At 39.5% G+C, this 21679-nt stretch overlaps 1 protein-coding gene across 3 annotated transcripts in view; it reads right to left on the minus strand.

The window, feature by feature from the left end:
• CPEB4 (cytoplasmic polyadenylation element binding protein 4) overlaps positions 1–21679 on the minus strand; it is a 66195-nt gene that overhangs the window by 34556 nt on the left and 9960 nt on the right. For all 3 annotated transcript variants that reach the window (XM_047091001.1, XM_047090990.1, XM_047090983.1), the window contains exon 2: positions 10062–10143. In XM_047091001.1, the coding sequence (XP_046946957.1) occupies positions 10062–10143 (82 nt within the window). The remainder of the gene's footprint in view (positions 1–10061; positions 10144–21679) is intronic.

Below are 21679 nucleotides of genomic sequence, written 5' to 3' on the forward strand. Positions count from 1 at the left end.
AGAGTGCGTGTGCCCCTTGTCGCAGGGCTCCCCCGGACCCTAGCATTGCGCCAGACGTAGTCTAAACAGCCCACGCTCCTAGCCCTGCCTCGTAGGGCAAAAAGATGGTTGTAGACGTCAGAGACAAAGTCCCAAAGTGCTATTTTGGTGGAGCTAATAATCTAGGGTAAGGCAAGTTCAGCTCCTCATTCCTCTATGTCTCCATCCTCACCATCTCCTCTATTAAATTCCTCCTTACGCTACACTCTTTTTGGTAACGGGGTACATTCCAATGGCAGTTTAAAGAAGAACAATTAGGGGCACCTGGGTGGCTCAGTCGGTTAAGCGGCCGACTTCAGCTCAGGTCATGATCTCGCGGTTTGTGAGTTCGAGCCCCGCGTCGGGCTCTGCGCTGACAGCTCGGAGCCTGGACCTGCTTCGGATTCTGTGTCTCCCTCTCCCTCTGCCCCTCCCCTGCTCACACACTGTCTCTGTCTCTCTCAAAAATAAACATTAAAAAAATATTTAAAAAAAAAAGTTTCGGAGAGCCTCCCCACCACACTAACAAATGAGACCCCCAACCCCCGCTCCCATGAATACTACCGGTAAAACAACAACAAACCACCTTAATAATAGAAGGCTACTATGAATTTAGCAACACCTTGAAATGTATTTTAATTACATTACATCAGCATCCACATGCTTCTGAAAGACAATCCTGCATATGTAAATGATATATCTATCACCTAACTGGAATGCTTAGTCCTAATGGGTTCATTGGGGCCCCATCAAATAATTCTCATGGTTCAAGAGGCCCATGGTCCACAAATTGAGAACAAAAACATTCCATGACGCCAAGTTTAAACAAAGGCTTCCTAAACATAATATTTTTAGGCCTATCTCAAAAAGAAAAGATGCAGTCTAAAAACAAAGCCTTCATTCAGCTGACTACATTTATTTGATTCCTGGTATACCCTTTCTACAACTAATCAGTATAAAATACTGCCACGCCCAAACCCACACGAAACCCATTCGCTACTTTTCGTCATTAAACTACAAAACTCTGCAATTTTGTCACTTAGGAACACCATGTCAGAGAGACTTTGTGGAATTGCTAACAGTAGTTTAAAGGTCATGGTGTTCAATCCTTCCATTCCCAGGGGAGGAAACCAAAATCTAGAGAGAAGTGATGGACCGAAGGCCTTATTACTGCTAATGGCAGAGCCAGGTTGGAGCACGATCCTAAACGCTTCTCTTTTCACTCCTCACAATTTGGGAAAGTCGGTTAGAAGGTAACAACCACTGATCGTTTACAATAAAGAGATGGAGTGGCTAATTTAAATACCCGTATTTAATGAACCATACTAGGCATTTATTATTTGGAATATTAGGGCCAGTAGAAGTTAGATTTTTTTTGTTTTAAGTTCTTTATACTTCAATTAATCACGACTGCTCTTCAGAATTGAGATTTGCACTTATTGTGGGTTTCTTGAGAATGAAAAAAGGGTCCTCTAATTGGTTGATTCCTCCTTCTCTTTCCCGATGTATAGCAACTGGCATCAGCCCAACTGGATTCCAAAGAGATTATGGAACTGCTTTCCCTTCAGAGTTCCACTAACGTTCTTAATTGACTGGTTACCAGGTAATACCCAGAATAAAACAAAGCCTTGCTTTTAGACCAGAGCGCACTGGCGTGGGACTGAATTCAGAATCAGTCAATTAGACAAAATAATGAAGCCCAGAGGCAGCCTGGCCATCTCAATACCTGATTCAAAGAGTAGTAACTAGTTCAAAATTAGTTAAAAAGTACTCCTTTTGCAAACTTTTAGCGCTGAACAACAGACTCTCTCTTGTGAGAGTTTTCTCTCTTTTCCATCTTGTAACTTTAGTAATGAGGATAGTGGCAACGTGAGGGGGAAAAAATAAGGAGCTGTGGGGTAGAGAAATTCAGCGTACCGGGTATATATATATATAGGTGCTAAATGAATCACCTGCATACACTAGTCATGTGGAAATTCCATGCCTATCAAGGAAGAAATAATTTTGTGGCACAACTGTGCAACTGATCTGTCCTTCCTGTCACTGAACTGAACGCAAAGAGAATCTTGGATATTTTTATGACAGCTCCAAGTTGGCAAATAACATATTCAAGGATTATAGATCACAGGGTCAAGGAAAAGTCTTAAGATCTTGGCAGACTGCTCCCTATTGTATTACCCCATTATCAAAAGACTCTTCGTTATGTAGCTATTAGTATTCAGGGCTGGTTTACTACCTGTCACGAAATAAGAGAGCAAGTCCCCTCTCCAGAGAATTTTAGAATATAGAAGGGAGACCAAAAGTACTAAGTGACACTACCAAAAGGTGCACATATACTATTATTTATTTGGATGCAGGGCATGAACAAAATGGATCTCTATAAATATTCTGGACTTCCTTCTACTATTTTTCTAGTGTAGGAAGCTCCCTAATACGTAACGCTGGCAAACTGTTGACAAAGTCTGAAGACTTTACTGCTTAAATATCGTTCTGATTACATTTCTGAACGAAAAAATAATATTATTGCCTGTCCATAAGGCAATACCTATACTTACTAAGTTGTACACAACACTGAAAGGGTAAAACAGTGCAGAAAAGCACTTGTTAATTTGCTACCTAACTGCTGCCTTTTTTTCCCAAGTTACTATTTTCTTGTTATTTCTAAGTGTTAACTGTCAACGTGTAGTTGATTCCATCACCAGTCCCTGCTCTGAACGTACATCCAACAAAATTAAGCCACAACAGCCATAAAATATGGGAGCCTTAACACAATTGTAAAGGGCGGGGGGAAAGGTGACGAAGTTAAAAGCTTCTTTTAAAGAAATGTTTCGGATCTTTAACCTTCTATAAACAGTTCACTCTCACCCCCCCCCCACCCCCCGTGCCCCTTTACCCTCACCTCTCACGCAGGTAAAATCAGGAGTTTAACAATGTTTTAAGAGGATCACTGAATTTTCATGGACTCAAAATAAGATTCCTTGTGCTCCATACTCAGGATTAAGAGGACGGCTTAAGTAATTCTGGACCCACATCATGGATGACATAAGACAAACTCCCCCTTTGTGACAACTGCTTACACGATTTTCAGAACAAATAAAAACAAAAGTCAATATTCTATCACAAATGTGTGGAGGGTGCAGGGCAAAGAATCTACTTACCACGACATGTTATGTTAATAAACTGGGCAGAGGAGGGTCTGGACACAGAGCAAGGAGTGATTACTATGGACAGAGCGGGTTTCAGTTCAGAGGCTAAAGGTCCAATGCTCTGTTCATACACATCACATTTTGTTCTCCCAGCCATCCCCACCACTCCCCCCCCAAAACAAAATAAATAAACAAAACCAAAAACAAAAGCAATCCCCAATCTGAAAAAGTGAAGCCATGCTGGTCAAAATCCACACCTTTGTAAGCTCTGCCTACACAGTGCTTGAGGAATCCAACAGATCCTGACCGGTGGTAAACCAGAGAGCGGACAGTGGTTCACAATTAAGAATATACCCTGCGTCGGTGATACAAAGGAAATCATGCCCCGCTACTTTGTCCTCTCCTGGCTCACAAAAGAAGTTACCTCAACACAGAAGCCCAGGTCCCATCCTGCGGCACCGCTAAGCCAAGCAAAAGAGAAGGAGTGTTGAGGATGTTCCATTTCAGCGGTCGTAAAAGGGAGAGAGCGAAAGGAGAGGAAACCGCTTCGTTTCATTTCTAAACAGCCACACACACAGTTCACTGCAGTCGAGTTTAAATTGTATTTTTTGCTATGTACTTAACTCTATTACTCACGAAGCTTCTAGAAGCAAGACCACGTTCTTCTCTCTGGAGGCCTTAGCCACTCCCCTGCCATGCTGCTCTGAGTTAACTTGGTATCACCCAAACAGAGCAAGAAGGAACCAGCCGAGTTCAGGAAGGATCCCGCCCGACTTTCAGAGCAGCTGCCTGGTGGACTCTGAATCTTCAAGACGGGTAATATTTAAAGATGCCCCCAATTCACCAGAAGACATCTGACGCCAAGTAACAGTCATTTACTTGGAAGGTGAAATTTGATTAAGAATCACGAGCAAAATTAGCTGGTTTGCACTATCCGTTTCTTCTTTACGGTACTTTGTATCACGCTCTGTTAAATCTCCCTTAAAGGAAAACGTTCATCTTGTCCTTTACAAAAGCAATGGAGGCGTGGGGTGCAGAATTGCCACAGGCAAACTGATTCAACTGGGATAAAGGTTAAATACTACAAGAAATGATATCCCCTCACTACCATTTGAAATAAATCATTTTAACATTACAGCAGCGGAACTTCTTTTAGTCAGAGCTCCTTTCTTTTTTTATAATTTTACTCACTCCAAAATTCAATTTTATAACAATGATATTAAATGTAGTCCTATTTTCAACAACTCTCATAAAAAGTTCTTGGAGCTATCTCAAGTATACATAAAGTCACTCTGCAGTATATGTTCTAAAACATCTGTATCAGTTTGCAACATCTGTTCTTTAAACTACGGAATTAGATGGCTGCAATTTGGAATATAGGATTATTAAAAGAATTGGGTATCAAAGAAAAATGTAAGGCTTCCTGGCTCTTTTTTTTATGGTATCTATTTTTAAGTAGCACTAACTTTATCCTCCCCCCTACTGTAAGGAATTTAAATTATCCCAAAGGTCATTCTCTTACAGCGACATAAAAAACTTATGCAAAATAAATGAAACAGGCTTTGTGTACTCAACTTTCAACAGAGTTTCATGATTTTCTTCTAGAGAGATCATTATAAATTCTTTTGCTTAGCAACAAAGAAATGAGGCACAGATGGAATCATCACTTGCCTACTCATTTAAGCATTTGTTTCAAACAAATCCACAGCAATGAAAAATAGTGGGGGGGAAGGGCCCCCAGATTTAATGTGTAATAAAGAAAGAAAAACGTATATCAAAAATATTTTAAAACACAAGGTCACAATACCTTTGGCAGCCGGGAATTGAATACATCGCGTTTTTGGAGTAGATCCAGCTCTCAAAATAAATTCTTATTAAATGAATGCATGAAGCAAGTGTGGCAGTAATGTCTAAGTGTGTAACATACTCCCACTACTTACTCTACATATGCAATAGATTTCTTGGGCACCACGGGATATGTAAAAAAAATGGCACTTGAAACAACTTGCACTTCTGAATGCAATCCTTATTGCTTACATTCAAGTCAAGTATTTAAGATGCCTGAAACTCACTGGGTGGATACTTTTAGTCCCTCTTCCAAAAATGAAAGCAAGATACATTCTGTAACAATATAAAGACAAGAAGATTCCAATTTCACAATATTCTGAGGAAAAAATAGGATGATATTCTGACTCATAATTTAGTTGATACCTGAAGAACAACTATAATGTTTTGATAATTTACAGATTTGCCTTTATTCTCGCAATAATTTTGCTGTCTCATTTGGCTTTCTAGTGAAATGAAGCAAACTCTATACTAAGTTGCTTCCATATACAGGATTTAAAATACTCAGCCACTATTATGAAACTGTGGATTGTTTTACTCCATCTGACATCTGATAATTTTCAAGTACTATTTCTCTCTCTTTATTCCAGTGCGGCCTCCCTCTGCTTCCTCTCCCTAACAGCTACTTTTTGGTTTACATCTATACTCTTTCATTCCCTTCCCAGACAGAAAAGGAAAAAAAAAAAAAAAAAGGCTCCTTAATCGTCAGAGGTCTTTCCTACCATACACTGAATATAATACCATTTTGTGAATCTTTTATTTCACTGTGTCCAGCCCATGCTTCAGAAGGCTGAAAACAGATGTGCTCGCATGTGGTTTTAATATATTTCACGCTACTCCATTTCTAAACAGTAAGTACCAATTTCACAGCCAAGAAAAAACACAAATAACAGTAAGATAGAATATCCCCCCAAATGATCAGCTGACCACCTACAACAGTAAACGATTCTTCTGTCCAGGTGAAGAAAATACTTGATAAGCCTAATAATTCTGTGGCAATGAGCAACCTGCCACTGGCAGATCAAAATTCAAAATCTGTCAATGGCTCACGCTCTTAGCTTACGAGACTGGGTGTGCAGTAAAGAAAATGAAATCGGTCTCTGGGGAAAGGCTTCTATGGACTATTACCGGCATTGGTTATGGAGAATGCAATATATAATTTCGTGGATAAAAATAACATACAGACATGCCAGCTGATCAGAGAAAGGACATGGAGATAAGGTAGAGGCAAGACCCTTTTCCTCCCAAAGAGCTAATCCTCTGTCCATGAAGAAAATGACAGTAGCCTTAATATTCTTGGAGAAACTACTTCAACTGTAAACAAAACTAATATAAATTATGAAATGAAGGCCACGTACTCTTTTTGCACATTTGTTAAAAATGTTAAAAAAATTTTAAAAAGATGAAAGGTTTTCAACAAGCCAGTTGGAATCAACAACACGTTCATAAAGATACTCAAAAGCTATATTTGAAGGTTCCTAGGCCTATCAAGCATTTTGTCTGTTGACTGCAAAATTAAGTTTTAAACCACACTACATTAAAGGAGATTTTTTTTCCCAAAAGGAAAAGCAAAATTTCGTTTCCTAAGTGGTTTTTTTTTTAATTTAGATGAATAATATAGCCATATCAATCCATCCAACTTCTAGGTCTTATATCAACTTTAAACACATTCAACAATCACATTTCTATAAGGAACTGCAAACGAAGGATTAAAAATAAGTGAAGTCATTCATAATATATTTTATGAAATTATTTTTAAGATAAAATAAACCCAAATATAAAATTTGCTTCCATACGGTGGGCTCTTTTTAATTCTCAAATTCTTTTAATTGAATTCTCATACTTTTTTTTCTGAGAGGCATATTATTTTCTACTAGTCTCACAGAATCAACGCCCATATTCTGTTTTCTCCATAAAGTAGCAGAGCAACCGGAGGGGTTCTTTATTTTCAAAATGGATTGGCAGGTTTTATATATTTACTTTAAAAGGATAATATGTTGTTGTGGTTTTTTTTTTTAAGATATTCAACTTCTGTTATCACCTTTAAAAAAAAATCTCACAATAGAATCACTGTTAAAATCAAGCACAGCTTTCCTAGTAGCTATCTAAACCAAGGGAGCTTGACAAGAAGTAAAGTATTTCCTCGAGCCAAACTACATTTTGGTGGTAACAGACTACAGTAATATAAAGTTCATCATCTTGGTTTAAAAAAAATCAAGCTGGGGCACCTGGGGGGCTCAGTCGGTTACGTATCTGACTTTGGCTCAGGTCATGAGTTCGAGCCCCATGTAGGGCTCTGTGTTGTCACTTCAGAGCCTGGAGCTTGCTTCGGATTCTAGGTCTCCCTCTCTCTCTCTGCCCCTCCCCCACTGACGCTCTGTCTCTCTCAAGAAATGAATAAACGTTAAAAGAAATTTTTTTTTAAATACAAAAAATCAAGCATAACTATACTCTGACATTTTGGGACAAAGAACTCATGTATGAATTCTTTACTACTCTTTAAAGGAAAAAAGGGACAAAGTTCACTTAATATACTTAAGTCACTTTGGCACTTAAGCTTAAGTTTCTCATTTGATAGGCTTGAAAATAGACTTAACAGATATTTAGTAATAATCTATACCATTTATTGAGTAACTTTCAAGGCTGGGCAGTGTGCTGGATCTCATGGATATATCATAGCATTCAATCCTCCCAACCACCATAAACCATAGCAACAGAATGGCAATTGAAATCCAGATCCGACCCCAAAACCGATGGCCTTTCCGCTTTGCCGCACTTCCTTTTATAAATCACTATTTTTACAAAACCTTTATGTTTCCAGACCAGGCCGATCAGATTTGATGTTTTCTGTCATCGGACTTAATTTTTCGTTATCCCTACAGAATCAGCTTAAAGAAACTTGATTTGGGTAAAAGTTGGTAGGAAGAAATTGAAAGGGGAATATAGAATAAAAGCAGAACTTTATACGATGATTCAGCACACTAGAAGAAATAGAAATAAACCTGAGAGATATTCTGGCTGTATCTGATAAATCAAAGAAATGCTACTGTTAATCCTATTAGAATAACTCTATTCTAAGAGTGTGCAAACTCTTATTTCTAACCTAAGTACTAGTTAGGGCTTGCTTCTTAGAAGCATCACGTAATAAACTGCTTACATCTGCTACCGTTTGGAAACTGTGTTTTCTCTGAAATGCACTTATCATGAATAAATAAAATAAAATATCATGAAATAAAAAGAAACAGGCACTTATCATGAAAAATGAGTTCTGATTATTTATTATCCTTTGGATCAAGTACATAAGAGGCTCTCCCCCGCCCCAAAAAAAGAAAGTTGCTGAAGGAATCGAATACATTAAGAATAAACAAATGTCCTTTACCTTCAGCTACTTTTTCTGTACTTAGCTTTTAATTTTTGGATAATTGCAGATTCACAGCAGGTTGCAAAACACAGTACAGAGAGATCCCATGTACCCTTTATCCGGCATCCTCAAGTGGTGACACCTTACATAAGTAGAGTACAAACCAGGAAACTGCCGTTGGTACAATCTACAGACCATATTCACATTTCTCCTTTAGCTTATACTTTTAATTTAAGAGTGTGTAGTTTTTCTGGTGCTAGAAAGGGCCTTAGACTCTCCTCACTCTTCTGATGAGAAAACAGATACGTCAAAGAGGCTGACCCCAAGTCAGAGTGCTAAGAAATGGCAAAAATAAATTCTGAACAAGAGATCATCTTTCCTCAGAAACAGACTGTGTATCTGGGTTAGAGCCACCCGTCAGAATTATATGGGGAATTCAGTAAAGATCTTCAAAAATATTCTTAATTATGGTAAAATTATCTCAACAGCTGGATGCATACTTTTTTCACATATTATTTTTCATCTCCCCAGACCTCAAAAAGCTCTCCTGAAAAAAATGTACCATTGTTCGTCTGCTGAAAAAATACTTAAAAGTTTGACTGCAGCAGTAATATAATCAACCAAACTCAAAGGAAAACCAGGCCGGGCTGGTCACCACTTAAAGCAACAGGCTGTCTTGCCACCTTTGACCCTAGTGCAAAGCTGCGTCTGGCACAAAGTAGGATCATAAACACTGAACAAATGAATGGATGAATGAGTGAACGAACAGGTAAGTGGGATGACCAAATGTATCCAACGTTCCAAATTTCTTTAAAAAAAACAAGCAAACAAACAAAAAAACCCAACCCTGCTTTCCAGTAAACTGACATTTATGTGCAGAAAAATATCTTATTTTGTGGGGTAGTTTTCACAAAATCAGAGCTGGAAGGGCCGTTAGAGAATACCCAGTCTGGTAATTCTCAGTCCTGGTTGCCGGTGAGCATCACGTGAGACACTGAAAAGTTGACATGCCAAGTCCCATCCCATACGTGGAATGGAGTCCAGGCATCTATATTTTATTTTTAAAGCTTACCCATTATATGTGCCTTACTTTAACAGTGAGGCTAAGCCTCTTACTATAAAGATGAGAAATTAAGGCCTAGGCAAAAGAAAGTGTACGATCCAAAATAACAGAGCCAGTCAGCAATAGAATTGAGCCCAGAATGCAGAAAGAACACTATTTTTTCCTAACATAATCCATAAAAACTATTTCAATAATAAAACTTCATTTTAACTTGGAAACTACTGGCCGTTTTTAAAAATGTGAAACTAGACCAAAACCTCTATCAGCATTTGGACTCTGACTAGTGTCCAGTCACTATCAAGAGCAGAGACACATAGAGGTTTGAGACACTGAGCACTTTTTGCCTCAGATGTAAAAAAAAAAAAAAAAAAATGAAGTGTATGGTTCGTGTCTCCCATTAAATTAGAACTCTTGTAGCTCTCTTAATTGGTACTGGGAAGGGCCCACAGTGGACGCCCACCAAATACGTTTGATTTTTTCACAAGAGAGGTCCATGTATAAAGTTGATGGAACTGACTACATACAAAATATGCACCCATAATATTTGCCGTATTGTTCACGAGATTACATAGATAATACAAATGTTTAACTATTCACTAAAACCAAATAGTTAGATTTTTTAAATTACCTTTAATGGAATCATTTTCAGCTCTCATAATGTCAATGAGGGAACTCTCCAGCGAGTGCATGTCAAATGTCCTGGGGCGATCCTGCAAATACAAACAGCCACAAACCACTTTTAAAATAGTTTTTAATTATAAAAGGAGACAATAAGCTGCATCCAATGGGACACAGATCAAAAAGGGGCAATTTTACTCCCTCTATGTGTAAGGTACATTATTACTACATTTTATTTTTAACACTTCCAAAATATCAAAAGCACAAAAGTACCCAGGGTTCAGCAGAGAGTGATTTGATTTCTAGTAATTTCAATAAAAGCTTTACTTTTACTAAGAAAGCAAAGGCAACTAAAACCTGTTTCCATATAGTCAACAACATGAAACAAATGCAAAAATAAAATTCATAACCTGTCTGCCACTTAAGATTGCAGTAACGTGGCAAAACTTGACAAACTTGTTTCAGCACTTTAGGCTCCGACCTGCATTCAGTAGAGATTGCTACCGAATAGCCATATGCTTGTAACCCAAAGTTTGGAAATCGTTATCCAATAGTCTTTTGGCCACTAAGTGGCAAAGCAGTCTTGATATTGCTGCCATAATTTTAAAGGGAAGACAGGGGGTCAACACTGTTGGTCTAAACCCTGGCTTAACCAAATGCATTTCAAGAGTGGGTGAGAAATCTGAAAATACACAACGAACCAACCGCTCTGGCATTCTTCTGGAGGAAAAGTACTAGAGATAACTAAGATTAAGTTTAGCCTGACAAGTGACGAGTAGGAGATGAAAATATTTTAAAATTAAACTCGGAAAGGAAGCAGTAATACAGGTTTCGGAACCACCCGAAGAATAAACAGGTGCACATACAGAGACAACTGCCAAACGTCTTAAAGAAAAGGGGCTTCCAAAGGAATTTGACAAGCGGGAGTCTATAACCTTCCCTTCAGCTTTATTTTCTCTTACGTTACTTTTTAACGCAAAGCTTTGGCTTTTTAAAAAAGGTTCCCCTGATTTTATTCCCCACCCCTTTCTTTCAATTTGTGGAATCTCACTTTTCCTCTTTCCTAGCAAACTTCTAGAACCCTAAGACTGATAGAGCACGTTCTCCACTGGAGAGCATTTTTTGATCAACTTGGCATTTCTCCTCCGTCCTTCTGTAACACCACCTGTCCTATTTCCCTGAAATAGGGATCACTTCTGACCACACTCCACCATGTAGATATTCAGAATGTTCTCTGAATGAATTGTTATAGGATACCAATTTCTTTTTTTTTTTTTAATGTTTATTTAGAGAGAAAGATACAGCCCTGACACCAATTTCTTTACCTCTGCAACTTGAGGAGCTCAAGAACAGTTATATTTGGATATAATCCAATATTTAAAACAGAGTATTACAGGGTTTTTGTTGGGGGTAGAGAGGATGAAGCTGGGGATGGGAAGCAGAAGCCTTAACATGCTGTTCTGCTCTGACCTGGTACAACTCCCTCCAGAATATCTTTCTCACTTTTCTTCCTGATTCTTTCCTCATCATCTTCACCTTCTCAATATGGTCTACAGAGAAGCAGGAGGACACGTGGCCAGAATTAGAATTTCTAAAGAGTAGTGTTCACAAAAAGGGAGACAACTGCTCTGTTTTTTTATCCTTCCTCATCTCAAGCACTGAATCAAAGCAAAACTCTTGAATTAAATCAAAACTGCCTATTCTTTTGGAAGCTAGGTGGATTTGAGGCATAACTTGAGAAAGAAGTTAAAACAAAATTCCACTGTCTTATTCTACAGTTGCTGGATTTGTCCCCTGTTCCAAAATCTGCGAACCACACCGATAACTAGGCCATCCACTGTCTCTACTACCTCCGATACAAAACCAGTGTTGGAGGCAAGAATTCTCGGTGTCTGATAACTTGCCTATGTCGTCAGTTTCTCAAGGTCAGGAAGTATGTCTTACATCAAATGTTCCCAATGGGTACAACTCCAAAGGGTGGCGGTGTGCCAAGATATTCATTGCCTAAGCTCACAGGACTGATGTAGCAGGAACTCCCTAACAGATGATTTCTGTTTCAATATTACGTTTTCTATATATGTCATGATATGAAACAGGTTGAGAAGCTTTGCCCTACATTTCTGTATCACTGTGCCTCACCCAGGATCTGAAAGGTAGAAAGCACAAGCGTTTGCTGAAGCAATGAATAAATAAATGCCTTCAAGTAATTTTTAAATATTTAAAATATTTCTTTCCTCCTATTTCCTTAAGGTTTGTTCTTACATTTTCCCTTTCCTGCCTTAGAGTTGTAGGTTTTCTTTTGCCAAAATAGCTGTCCTGGGTGGTGGGGTAGAGGATACTCAGCCTGTTTTTTTTTTTTTTTTTCTTTTTTAATGCAACTAAAGCAGTAAGCAACCTTGTGAATTTCCAGAACTTGCACTTTGCCAATCACTGAGTAACAAGATCACTGAAGAGAAGCAGTTTGTTTTGGTTTATGACAGTTGTTTCCATTAAATAAAGAAGCTTCCTGCATCCGACTTCAGCCCAGGTCATGAACTCATGGTTCATGAGTTAGAGCCCCACATCGGGCTCTGTGCTCCAAGTTTGGAGCCTGGAGCCTGCTTTGATTTCGGTGTCTCCCTCTCTCTCTGCCCTCCCCTGCTCAAGCTCTGTCTCTCTCTCAAAAATAAACAAACACTTAAAAAAAGAAAGAAAGAAACTTCCTTTTGGGGCACCTGGGTGGCTTAGTCCTTTAAACATCTGACTTTGGCTCCGGTCATGATCTCACAGCTTAGGAGTTTGAGCCCCACATTGGGCTCTCTGCTGTCAGTGCACAGCCTGCTTCAGATCCTCTGTCTCCCTCTCTCTGCCACTCCCCTGCTTGGCCCCCTCTCTCTCTCAAAAATAAATAAACATTTAAAAAAATATTTTAAAAATTATTTAAAAAAACAAAAAATAAGCTTCCTTTTAACCTGTAAGTTTCTAACTGTGGTACTGAAATTTACCAAAGCCACTTCATTACCTCCTCCCCCAGCATAGTGCCTGAAACATAAAGATTTTTGCTAATATAACCATTGACTTGTAACTGGTGGAACATATTAAAATTAAAATCCTAAATGAAATTTTTAAATTTTCAGTAATGCTTTATGGGATTAAAAACAAACAAACCCTCTATCCTTTTCACACTCATACTAACTTTCATTTCTCACGATTTAATACAAGATTAACAAATAAATGCCAATATACAAACTCTGATCAATTGGTATTGATTCTCAGATGTGATGTGTTGAGAAAGATTTTCAGGCTCTGTGTGGATTCAAGAGGGAATGGTGTCTGGACAGACTGCTGATGATTTAAGTGCAAGGTACAGACCCAATGGCACAAGTACCACATTCTTGCCAACCGCCTAATATGTATTCCTTCCCACAGTCCAGCCTTATTACAATTATTATAAATGACTACATCCGTATAACATTTTATTTCTTATGATGCCTTGGCAATTCAAAGAGTTCAAAAGCCACACATTTTGTCCAGTAAACATTCTGTTCTCAGAGAGGGTCTAAAGTTTATCCTTCTTGATTTACTCCCTCTCACTGGTCTTTCCCATCGATTTTTAACCTCTAATTAAAATAAAAACAAAATCTAACATTTAGGGGCGCCTGGGTGGCTCAGTCAGTTAAGTGTCCAACTTCAGCTCAGGTCATGATCCCATGGTTCGTGGGTTCGAATCCCGCATCAGGCTCTGTGCTGATGGCTCAGAGCCTGGAGCCTGCTTCAGATTCTGTGTATCCCCCTCGCTCTGCCCCTCCCTCACTTGTACTCTCTCTCAAAAATAAATAGTTAAAATATTAAAAAAAAAAACAAAACTAAAATTTAAGTGAGCCACTAGGAAATAGGTGGAGAAGTAGACACAAATAAATAAACCCAAGGAACAAGAACACAAACGATGTTGGTTTTCCTACACAATAACCAAAGTGTCAAAATAAGAGGGCTTTGACTTCCCTATTTCATTCTTTGACTTTGCCTTTTTTTGATTGCTAATTGGGCCAAATATCATAATCGCTTATCTATTTTCTAGGATCCATTTCCCAGAAAGTAAACTATAAAATAAAAAACTTGCTAAGTGACAGCTCTCCTAGATTGAACTTGAGCTGATAACCAAAATATGAACATCAGCATAAATCAGTGGAATGAACATTAGACACTAGGAAGCCCCAACTCCTCCACTGGTGGGTCATGTGAGTTTGGGCACGTTCATCTTTCAGACCTCTTTGCTGATCTGAAAAAGGAAAACATTTGATTAGATCTATAATGACCTCTTCCTAGCTCCAAAATATATTTGTAGTCCAGCTTTCTGATGTCCTTAGTTTGTGGTCTCCCAAGATTTAGTTTAATTATATTGATGACTATTGGCAGGAAGCAAAAATGTAATTGAGAATGACTAATGAAAGCTCATCATTTTGTGCCCACGAAAAGGTGAGAGTCAATCACAGGTTAATAAGAAACGAAGCCTTAAAAGTCTTAGCAGGACAGTCATTACATTTTCTTATGCTATACATAATGGAAAATAAGCTTTTTAAATAAAAAAAATTTACTGAAAACAATTTGTTGAAGGGGATGTGCTGATTTCAGGTGAAAGGGCAAAGACTCTATAAAACAAAAAACACCAGAAACCATATTTGCTTCAACATACCATCATCACCTGTTTCTCTTGGCAGCCTAAAGGGAGAAAAGGCAGAAAAACAGAACTATCTTTTACTGAACACCTACTAAGTTCCTGACATTATTTTAAGTACTTTATTTAAAAAAAAATTTTTTTTAACGTTTATTTATTTTTGAGACAGACAGAGACAGAGCATGAACAGGGGAGGGGCAGAGAGAGAAGGAGACACAGAATCTGAAACAGGCTCCAGGCTCTGAGCTGTCAGCACAGAGCCCGATGCGGGGCTCGAACTCACGGACCGTGAGATCATGACCTGAGCCAAAGTCAGACGCTTAACCGACCGAGCCACCCAGGCGCCCCTTAAGTACTTTATTAATACTGTCTTAATTAATCCTCAAACCTCCTTCTAAGTTAGATGGCATTATTCCTGTTTTCATGATAAAAACTAAGACTAAGGAAAATTCTGTTTACTGCACAGACAGGTTACTGCATAGTTCAGCAGCTTAGTCAGGATTCAAGCCTAAATCGCCCTCCAGAGCAGGCAGTAATTCCTTGGGTAAGCAGTCAAAGGACCACACTAATTAAGACATACATTTACACAGGGGTGCCAGGGTGGCTCAGTTACGCGTTCGACTTCGGCTCAGTTCATGATCTCACGGTTCGTGAGTTCGAGCCCCACATCGGGCTCTGTGCTGACAGCTCAGAGCCAGGAGCCTGCTTCACATTCTGTGTCTCCCTCACTCTCTTCCCCTCCCCTCTCAAAAAAATAAACGTTAAGAAAAAAAATGTTAATAAAAATAAAACAAAAGACATACATTGGTATAAATGAGATACTCTGCTGTAAAGGTCCAGGGAGCAGGAATGTGCTGGCAAGTGCCCAACCAATTGTAGGCACTGGAATATTTCTCAATAAAGAAAGAAAGAATAAAATGTGTAAGAGTATGTATAAGGATAATATAGGATTATGTCAGAGGTACCAAGAAGATACGAAAAGAAGCCTCATCTTCCTTCTTTCTGTCGAGGTGGCAAATAGATATGGTGCACAAATTAAAAACCTACCACAAATGCCACTCTAGGCTTTCTACTGCCAACCACAGAAGTGGTAGTAACAGTAGAATACCACTAACATTAGTAGCTAACACTTATCACACTGTAATGCTTTATATATATGATCTTCTTTATTCCTCACAAAAATCCTATACAGTTAGGTATGTTCCGTAATTACCCCTTTTCACAGACGAAGAAATGGAAACTTAGAGTGATTAAATAACTGTATCAACGCGAGGTAAGTGGAGGGGCAGAATTTGAACCCAGGCCTTCTGACTCTAGAACATGTGAGCTTAATCCTGAATGAAGATAGAAGAGTACCAATTATTTTCAAGGCTCAGCAAAGCAAACCTGACTACGACACTTAGACCTCATTTTATTTTGTAATCCTAATTGTTATATGTAACATATAGAGTTGCAGGTCAGTAACTGGTTGGTTTCAGTTTCTGTCATCTGTACCTCACACAACCATTTCTAATGGGAAAAAACCATACAAGCTAATATGAAAATCCAAGTTGATAAAAAATAATGTTCTGATAAAACAAATTAGTACTTCAAACAGCAGGACACGTCCTTTTAACTTACACCTGAGTGATCCTGACTGCCATGGCAAAATAGGAAGCCTTACATCAGCAAATATCTGATGACATGGCTTTTCAGAACATTCCAGGAGTAGCCAAAAGAAACACATGAACCTGTCGGTCTATTGACACAGGAAGAACAACTAGACTGCAGTTATACCACAAACCAAAATCATCATTCATGGCTTTTTTTTTTTCAACATCCAGATGGATATTCTAAAACTTGAGAGCGTATGAGAGACGGTGATTCTCAAGCTCGAGAGTCTATCAGAATCATCTGGAGATCTTGTCAAAACATAGATTAGGTCTACCCACAAAAGTATCTCATTCAGTAGGCCTGGGTAGGATCCACGAATTCACGTTTCTAGTAAATTTCTAAGTGAAGCCAGGGACCACACTTTGAGTGGCACTGAGTTAAGCAATTACATTCAATAGGTTAACTTCCTTAGATACTTGGGGTTGTGTTTGTGAGTTACATCCTGGCTGACTGGCCACGATACAGTCCAGCTTAAATAGTCTACGTCACCCATTTTAAGGTTTCTGCATAAAGCGAAGGGATTGCTCTCAGAACCCAAAACAAAGCCCTCTCCAAGCCCCGAGACGCCTAACTTGGAAAAAGATTACAATCAAGTTCAATTTCAACAATTCAACCACCATGACCACTCTACTACTGGTTCTTGCCTGTTTATACTTGGGTTAGCATGTTTTTGCATAACTAGACTGGATCTAACACACAAAAAGTACTTAACTGAATACAGCCACATTATTAAGAACCAAAGCCAAAAGTCAGCTACTACTCCCTTCGCTCACTCTCTCCCTGCAAAGACAGACAGCATTGTGATCACCACTTCCCAGACAACTATGTATCTCTATCAGCTAATGGAAGTTTCTCTTTCTGGCTTAAACTTTCCCTAGTGAAGAAGGGAAAAGAAAATATTTTGGTTTGAAAGGAAAGTCTATGCCAGGATGTCGGCTGCCAAGATAAATAGGAAGTCTGAGATGCCAGTACAGTCCATAATTAATCAAAGGTACTACGGGAGTTTTAATCCAAGATTTGCCAAGATGTGAATGTTCTTCTTGGTTAAATATGTAAGCCCACAGGCATCAAAAAAGACTACCTAAGTCAACTTTCATGAGTCCGCTTCCAGATGACCCTCAAATCCCTGTGCAGAAACGAGTCCCTTTTGCCCATCCCCCCTAACATGCCACCATTCCACATGATGCTGACAAAGTTCCATCACAGCCATCCCCCCAGTGGACTGTGAGCACCACTCATCTACACAGCCACAGATACGCTGCACATGTGCAGAGTAGAAGCCCTTCATTATTGTCACCACCATTATTAAAGTGGCCAACACGTTCCTCCTGGTTCAGTGCTGTGCATCTTATGTGAGTTATGTATGATATACATACATTGGTTCCTCACAACCATCACATAAAGTGCATACAATTATCATCCCCATTTTAGGTAAATGATGCTATAAGAAGTTAAATAATCGCTCTCCCAGTCACACGGTAAGTGGTAGAGTCTGACGTCAGAGAAGCTTAGAAAAGTGGTCCGTTTAAGTAAGCCTCACCGTGACCTAGAAATTTCAATGTGTAAACGCCCAGCAAGTATGAAGTCCTTTGCTATATACAGGGCCTGAATGCAGAGAACAAGTGTCAGAGGTTAAAGTCAAAGAGGTAATTATCTGCAGGAGAAGAAACCACACTCAGGATCATCTCATATTTCTTCACGTGTTTCCTCTTCCATCAGTACTTTCTCATTATGACAGCTTAATAACTAAGGCAGAATCTTAAGAGACCATAGGCTACCAAATGCTCCCTATAAAAAACTATAACTAAATGAATGAATGCCGTTGGTGTTTTACTCTGATTGGATCAATAGCTCCATTTGCTCCCATGTGAACTGATGAATCAGATCCCTCCAGAAAGCCTTTGAGAAGAAAATTTTATTCCACCTTCACTAAATAAACCACACTCATTTTGAGCATTAGAGATCCTTGAAATGGTAAACACTTCTTGTCACCACTTAACTGAATTTACAAAACAAGCTGGCTGCCTTTCCAGACTTGATTAGTCATTCCTGGGTCAACAGACCCCTTCTTTTTGTTGACTATTTGTTCATTCTCACCTTGCCTGGCAGAGAGAAATAATTAAAGTCTATTCTATTCTAAGACCTGAGTTTATTATTTTTTTAATATAATTTATGGACAAATTGGTTTCCATACAACACCCAGTGTTCATCCCAACAAGTGCCCTCCCCAAAGCCCATCACCCACTTTCCCCTCTCCCCCCGCCCCCCATCAACCCTCAGTTTGATCTCAGTATCCAAGGGTCTCTTACGGTTTGCCTCCCTCCCTCTCTGTAACTTCTTTTTCCCCTTTCCCTCCCCCATGGTCTTCTGTTAAGTTTCTCAGGATCCACATAAGAGTGAAAACATATGGTATCTGTCTTTCTCTGCCTGACTTATTTCACTTAGCGTAATACCCTCCAGCTCCATCCGCGTTGCTGCAAATGGCCAGATTTCATTCTTTCTCATTGCCAGGTAGTATTCCATTGTATATATAAACCACATCTTCTTTATCCATTCGTCAGTTGATGGACATTTAGGCTGTTTCCATAGTTTGGCTATCGTTGAGAGTGCTGCTATAAACATTGGGGTACAAGTGCCCCTATGCATCAGCACTCCTGTATCCCTTGGGTAAATGCCCAGCAATGCTATCTTTTAAATTTTTGAGGAACCTCCACACTGTTTTCCAGAACGGCTGCTCCGGTCTGCATTCCCATCAACAGTGCAAGAGGGTTCCCGTTTCTCCACATCCTCACCAGCATCTACAGTCTCCTGATTTTGTTCATTTTAGCCACTCTGACCGGCGTGAGGTGGTATTTCAGTGTGGTTTTGATTTGTATTTCCCTGATAAGGAGTGACACTGAGTATCGTTTCATGTGTCTGCTGGCCATCTGGAAGTCTTCTTTGGAAAAATTCTCAGACCTGAGTTTAAATGACCACTTACTAGACAAGTGATCTTGATGCCACAGCATCTGTGAACCTTGGTTTCATCAGCAAAATGAAGATAATAAATCGCGGTGAGGAAAAAGATAAGGTATCTGAACAGATTGTGCAAAATGCCCGGTCGTTAGTAGATCTATTCAATAAACAGTCTTTCTGCCCCTTCTCTCTCTAGTGAAATAGCAAAAGAGCCTGAAAGTAATATACTAAATTAGGAACTGTTATATCTGAATAATTCAGCTGCTGTGCTATTTCCTGTAGCGCATTTTCATAGGAAACTGAAATGGAAAAAAATATTTCTCCTACTTAATAAACTACTCAGGGCAAGAAGTCACTAGCTTAAGGAAAATAGGTAAATACTACTAAAACTCAACACTAAGGAATGAAGTCATTTAGCCCCTTCTGGCCCTTCCTCTGCCTTTGGAAGCTTACTGCCTATCAGAGTTCCTCTGTTCCATGTCTGCTGGGCCGGATCAGGTTCTAAGTCAGCAAGGAAAATGGTCACCCAAATGCACAATCTTTATTCCTAAACTGAGGCCCGTGTCCTATAACCCACGACATCTTTTTTGGGAACCTTGAGAGCAATGTCAAAAAGCAGCCTGTGCCCAGTGTCAGCCTTTCTGGGCCCTCACAATTCCCACCCCCATATCCTTAGCTCCCCAGAGTTTCCTGAGCATAAGGTACTTCTGGCCCAGACTGTACACTTCAAGAAGTCTGCTTGCCGTGGTCATGTACTCCCAGTGCATGGACCATTGAAAGTATCAGACATTTGCAAGAGGTGAAAAAATCTGATGCAGTCCAACAAAAGCCCCAAATCGCTCAATTCTTCTTAAAAAACAAAAACAAACAAAAATACACCCCAAAAGCTCCCAGTCGTGTCCTGTTCTCTCTCCTTTCAGAGATCCTTCTCACAAGTCCACAGAAGCCTGAACCTGGGGAAAGAATAAGGTGGATAGAAGAAAACTAGACCATCCTCTCCCAAATTTTCGGTCATCAATTGATACGTTTTGGCATTTTTGTTGGATCTCTCCTTTTTTTTTCCTGATAGCCAAGTGACTACCAACACCCTTCTCTGCCCAGAGGGAGGAAATGAAGCCAGCAGTGATTTCCTTAGAGATTAGCACCAGCTTGAGTGGTGAAACAAGCTGAGCAGGTGCAACAGAATGTGGGCCTTGCTTCAGTTTCTCACTATCTTTTCTTTTCTTTTTTTTTTTTAAGTTTATTTATTTTTGACAGAGAGAGAGGCAGAGAATGAGCAGGGGAGAGGCAGAAAGAGATGGAGACACAGACTCCAAAGCAGGCTCCAGGCTCCGAGCTGTCAGCACAGAGCCTGACGCGGGGCTTGAACCCACAGACCGCGAGATCATGACCTGAGCTGAAGTCAGATGCTCAACCAACTGAGCCACCCAGGCGCCCCTCTCACTATCTTGGCTTAAAAATACCCATGAAATGTTGTTGTTGTTGTTGTTGTTGTTGTTGTTGTTGTTGCTGCTGTTGTGGTGGGGAGGGGTGGGGGAACAAAATCCTAATCTTTTAGAGACACATACTAAAGCATTTACAGTTAAAATGATACACTATCTGGAAACTGCTTTAAAATAACATGAAAAGTGGGGCGCCTGGATGGCTCAGTCGGTTAAGCATCAACTTCGGCTCAGGTCATGATCTCACAGTTTGTGAGTTCGAGCCCCGCGTCGGGCTCTGTGCTGACAGTTCAGAGCCCAGAGCCTGCTTCAGATTCTGTGTCTCCCTCTCTCTCTGCCCTTCCCCCACTCACACTCTGTCTCTCTCTTTCTCTCTCTCTCTCTCAAAAATAAATAAATAAATACATAACATTAATTAAAAATAAAATAAAATAACATGAAAATAACATAAGAAGATACAGGAGACTGTCGAGTTGATCATTGTTAAAGCCCGATGACATGTACATGGGGCTCTGTTATACTATTTTGTCTACTATTGAATATGCTTAATTTTTTTTCCTAATAAAAAATTTAAAAGTCATGAGGGAAAACATTTTGCCAAAATAGAGACCAAAAAAAGTCAATAATTTTTTTAGCAGTGTTCAAGAAAGTGAGAACATCATCTAGCTTTGAATTCCACTATCATTTAAGTACGGTGACTTTCTTTTTAAAAATTATAGTTTGGGGCGCCTGGGTGGCTCAGTCGGTTAAGCGGCCGACTTCGGCTCAAGTCATGATCTCGCGGTCCGTGAGTTCGAGCCCCGCGTCGGCTCTGTGCTGACAGCTCAGAGCCCGGAGCCTGTTTCAGATTCTGTGTCTCCCTCTCTCTGACCCTCCCCCGTTCATGCTCTGTCTCTGTCTCTGTCTGTCTCAAAAATAAATAAA

This window comes from Lynx rufus, unplaced genomic scaffold, assembly GCF_022079265.1.
Source record: "Lynx rufus isolate CCGP_SWC_20201006 ecotype Redwood Valley unplaced genomic scaffold, mLynRuf1.p SCAF_1, whole genome shotgun sequence".
NCBI classification, from domain to species: Eukaryota; Metazoa; Chordata; class Mammalia; order Carnivora; family Felidae; genus Lynx; species Lynx rufus.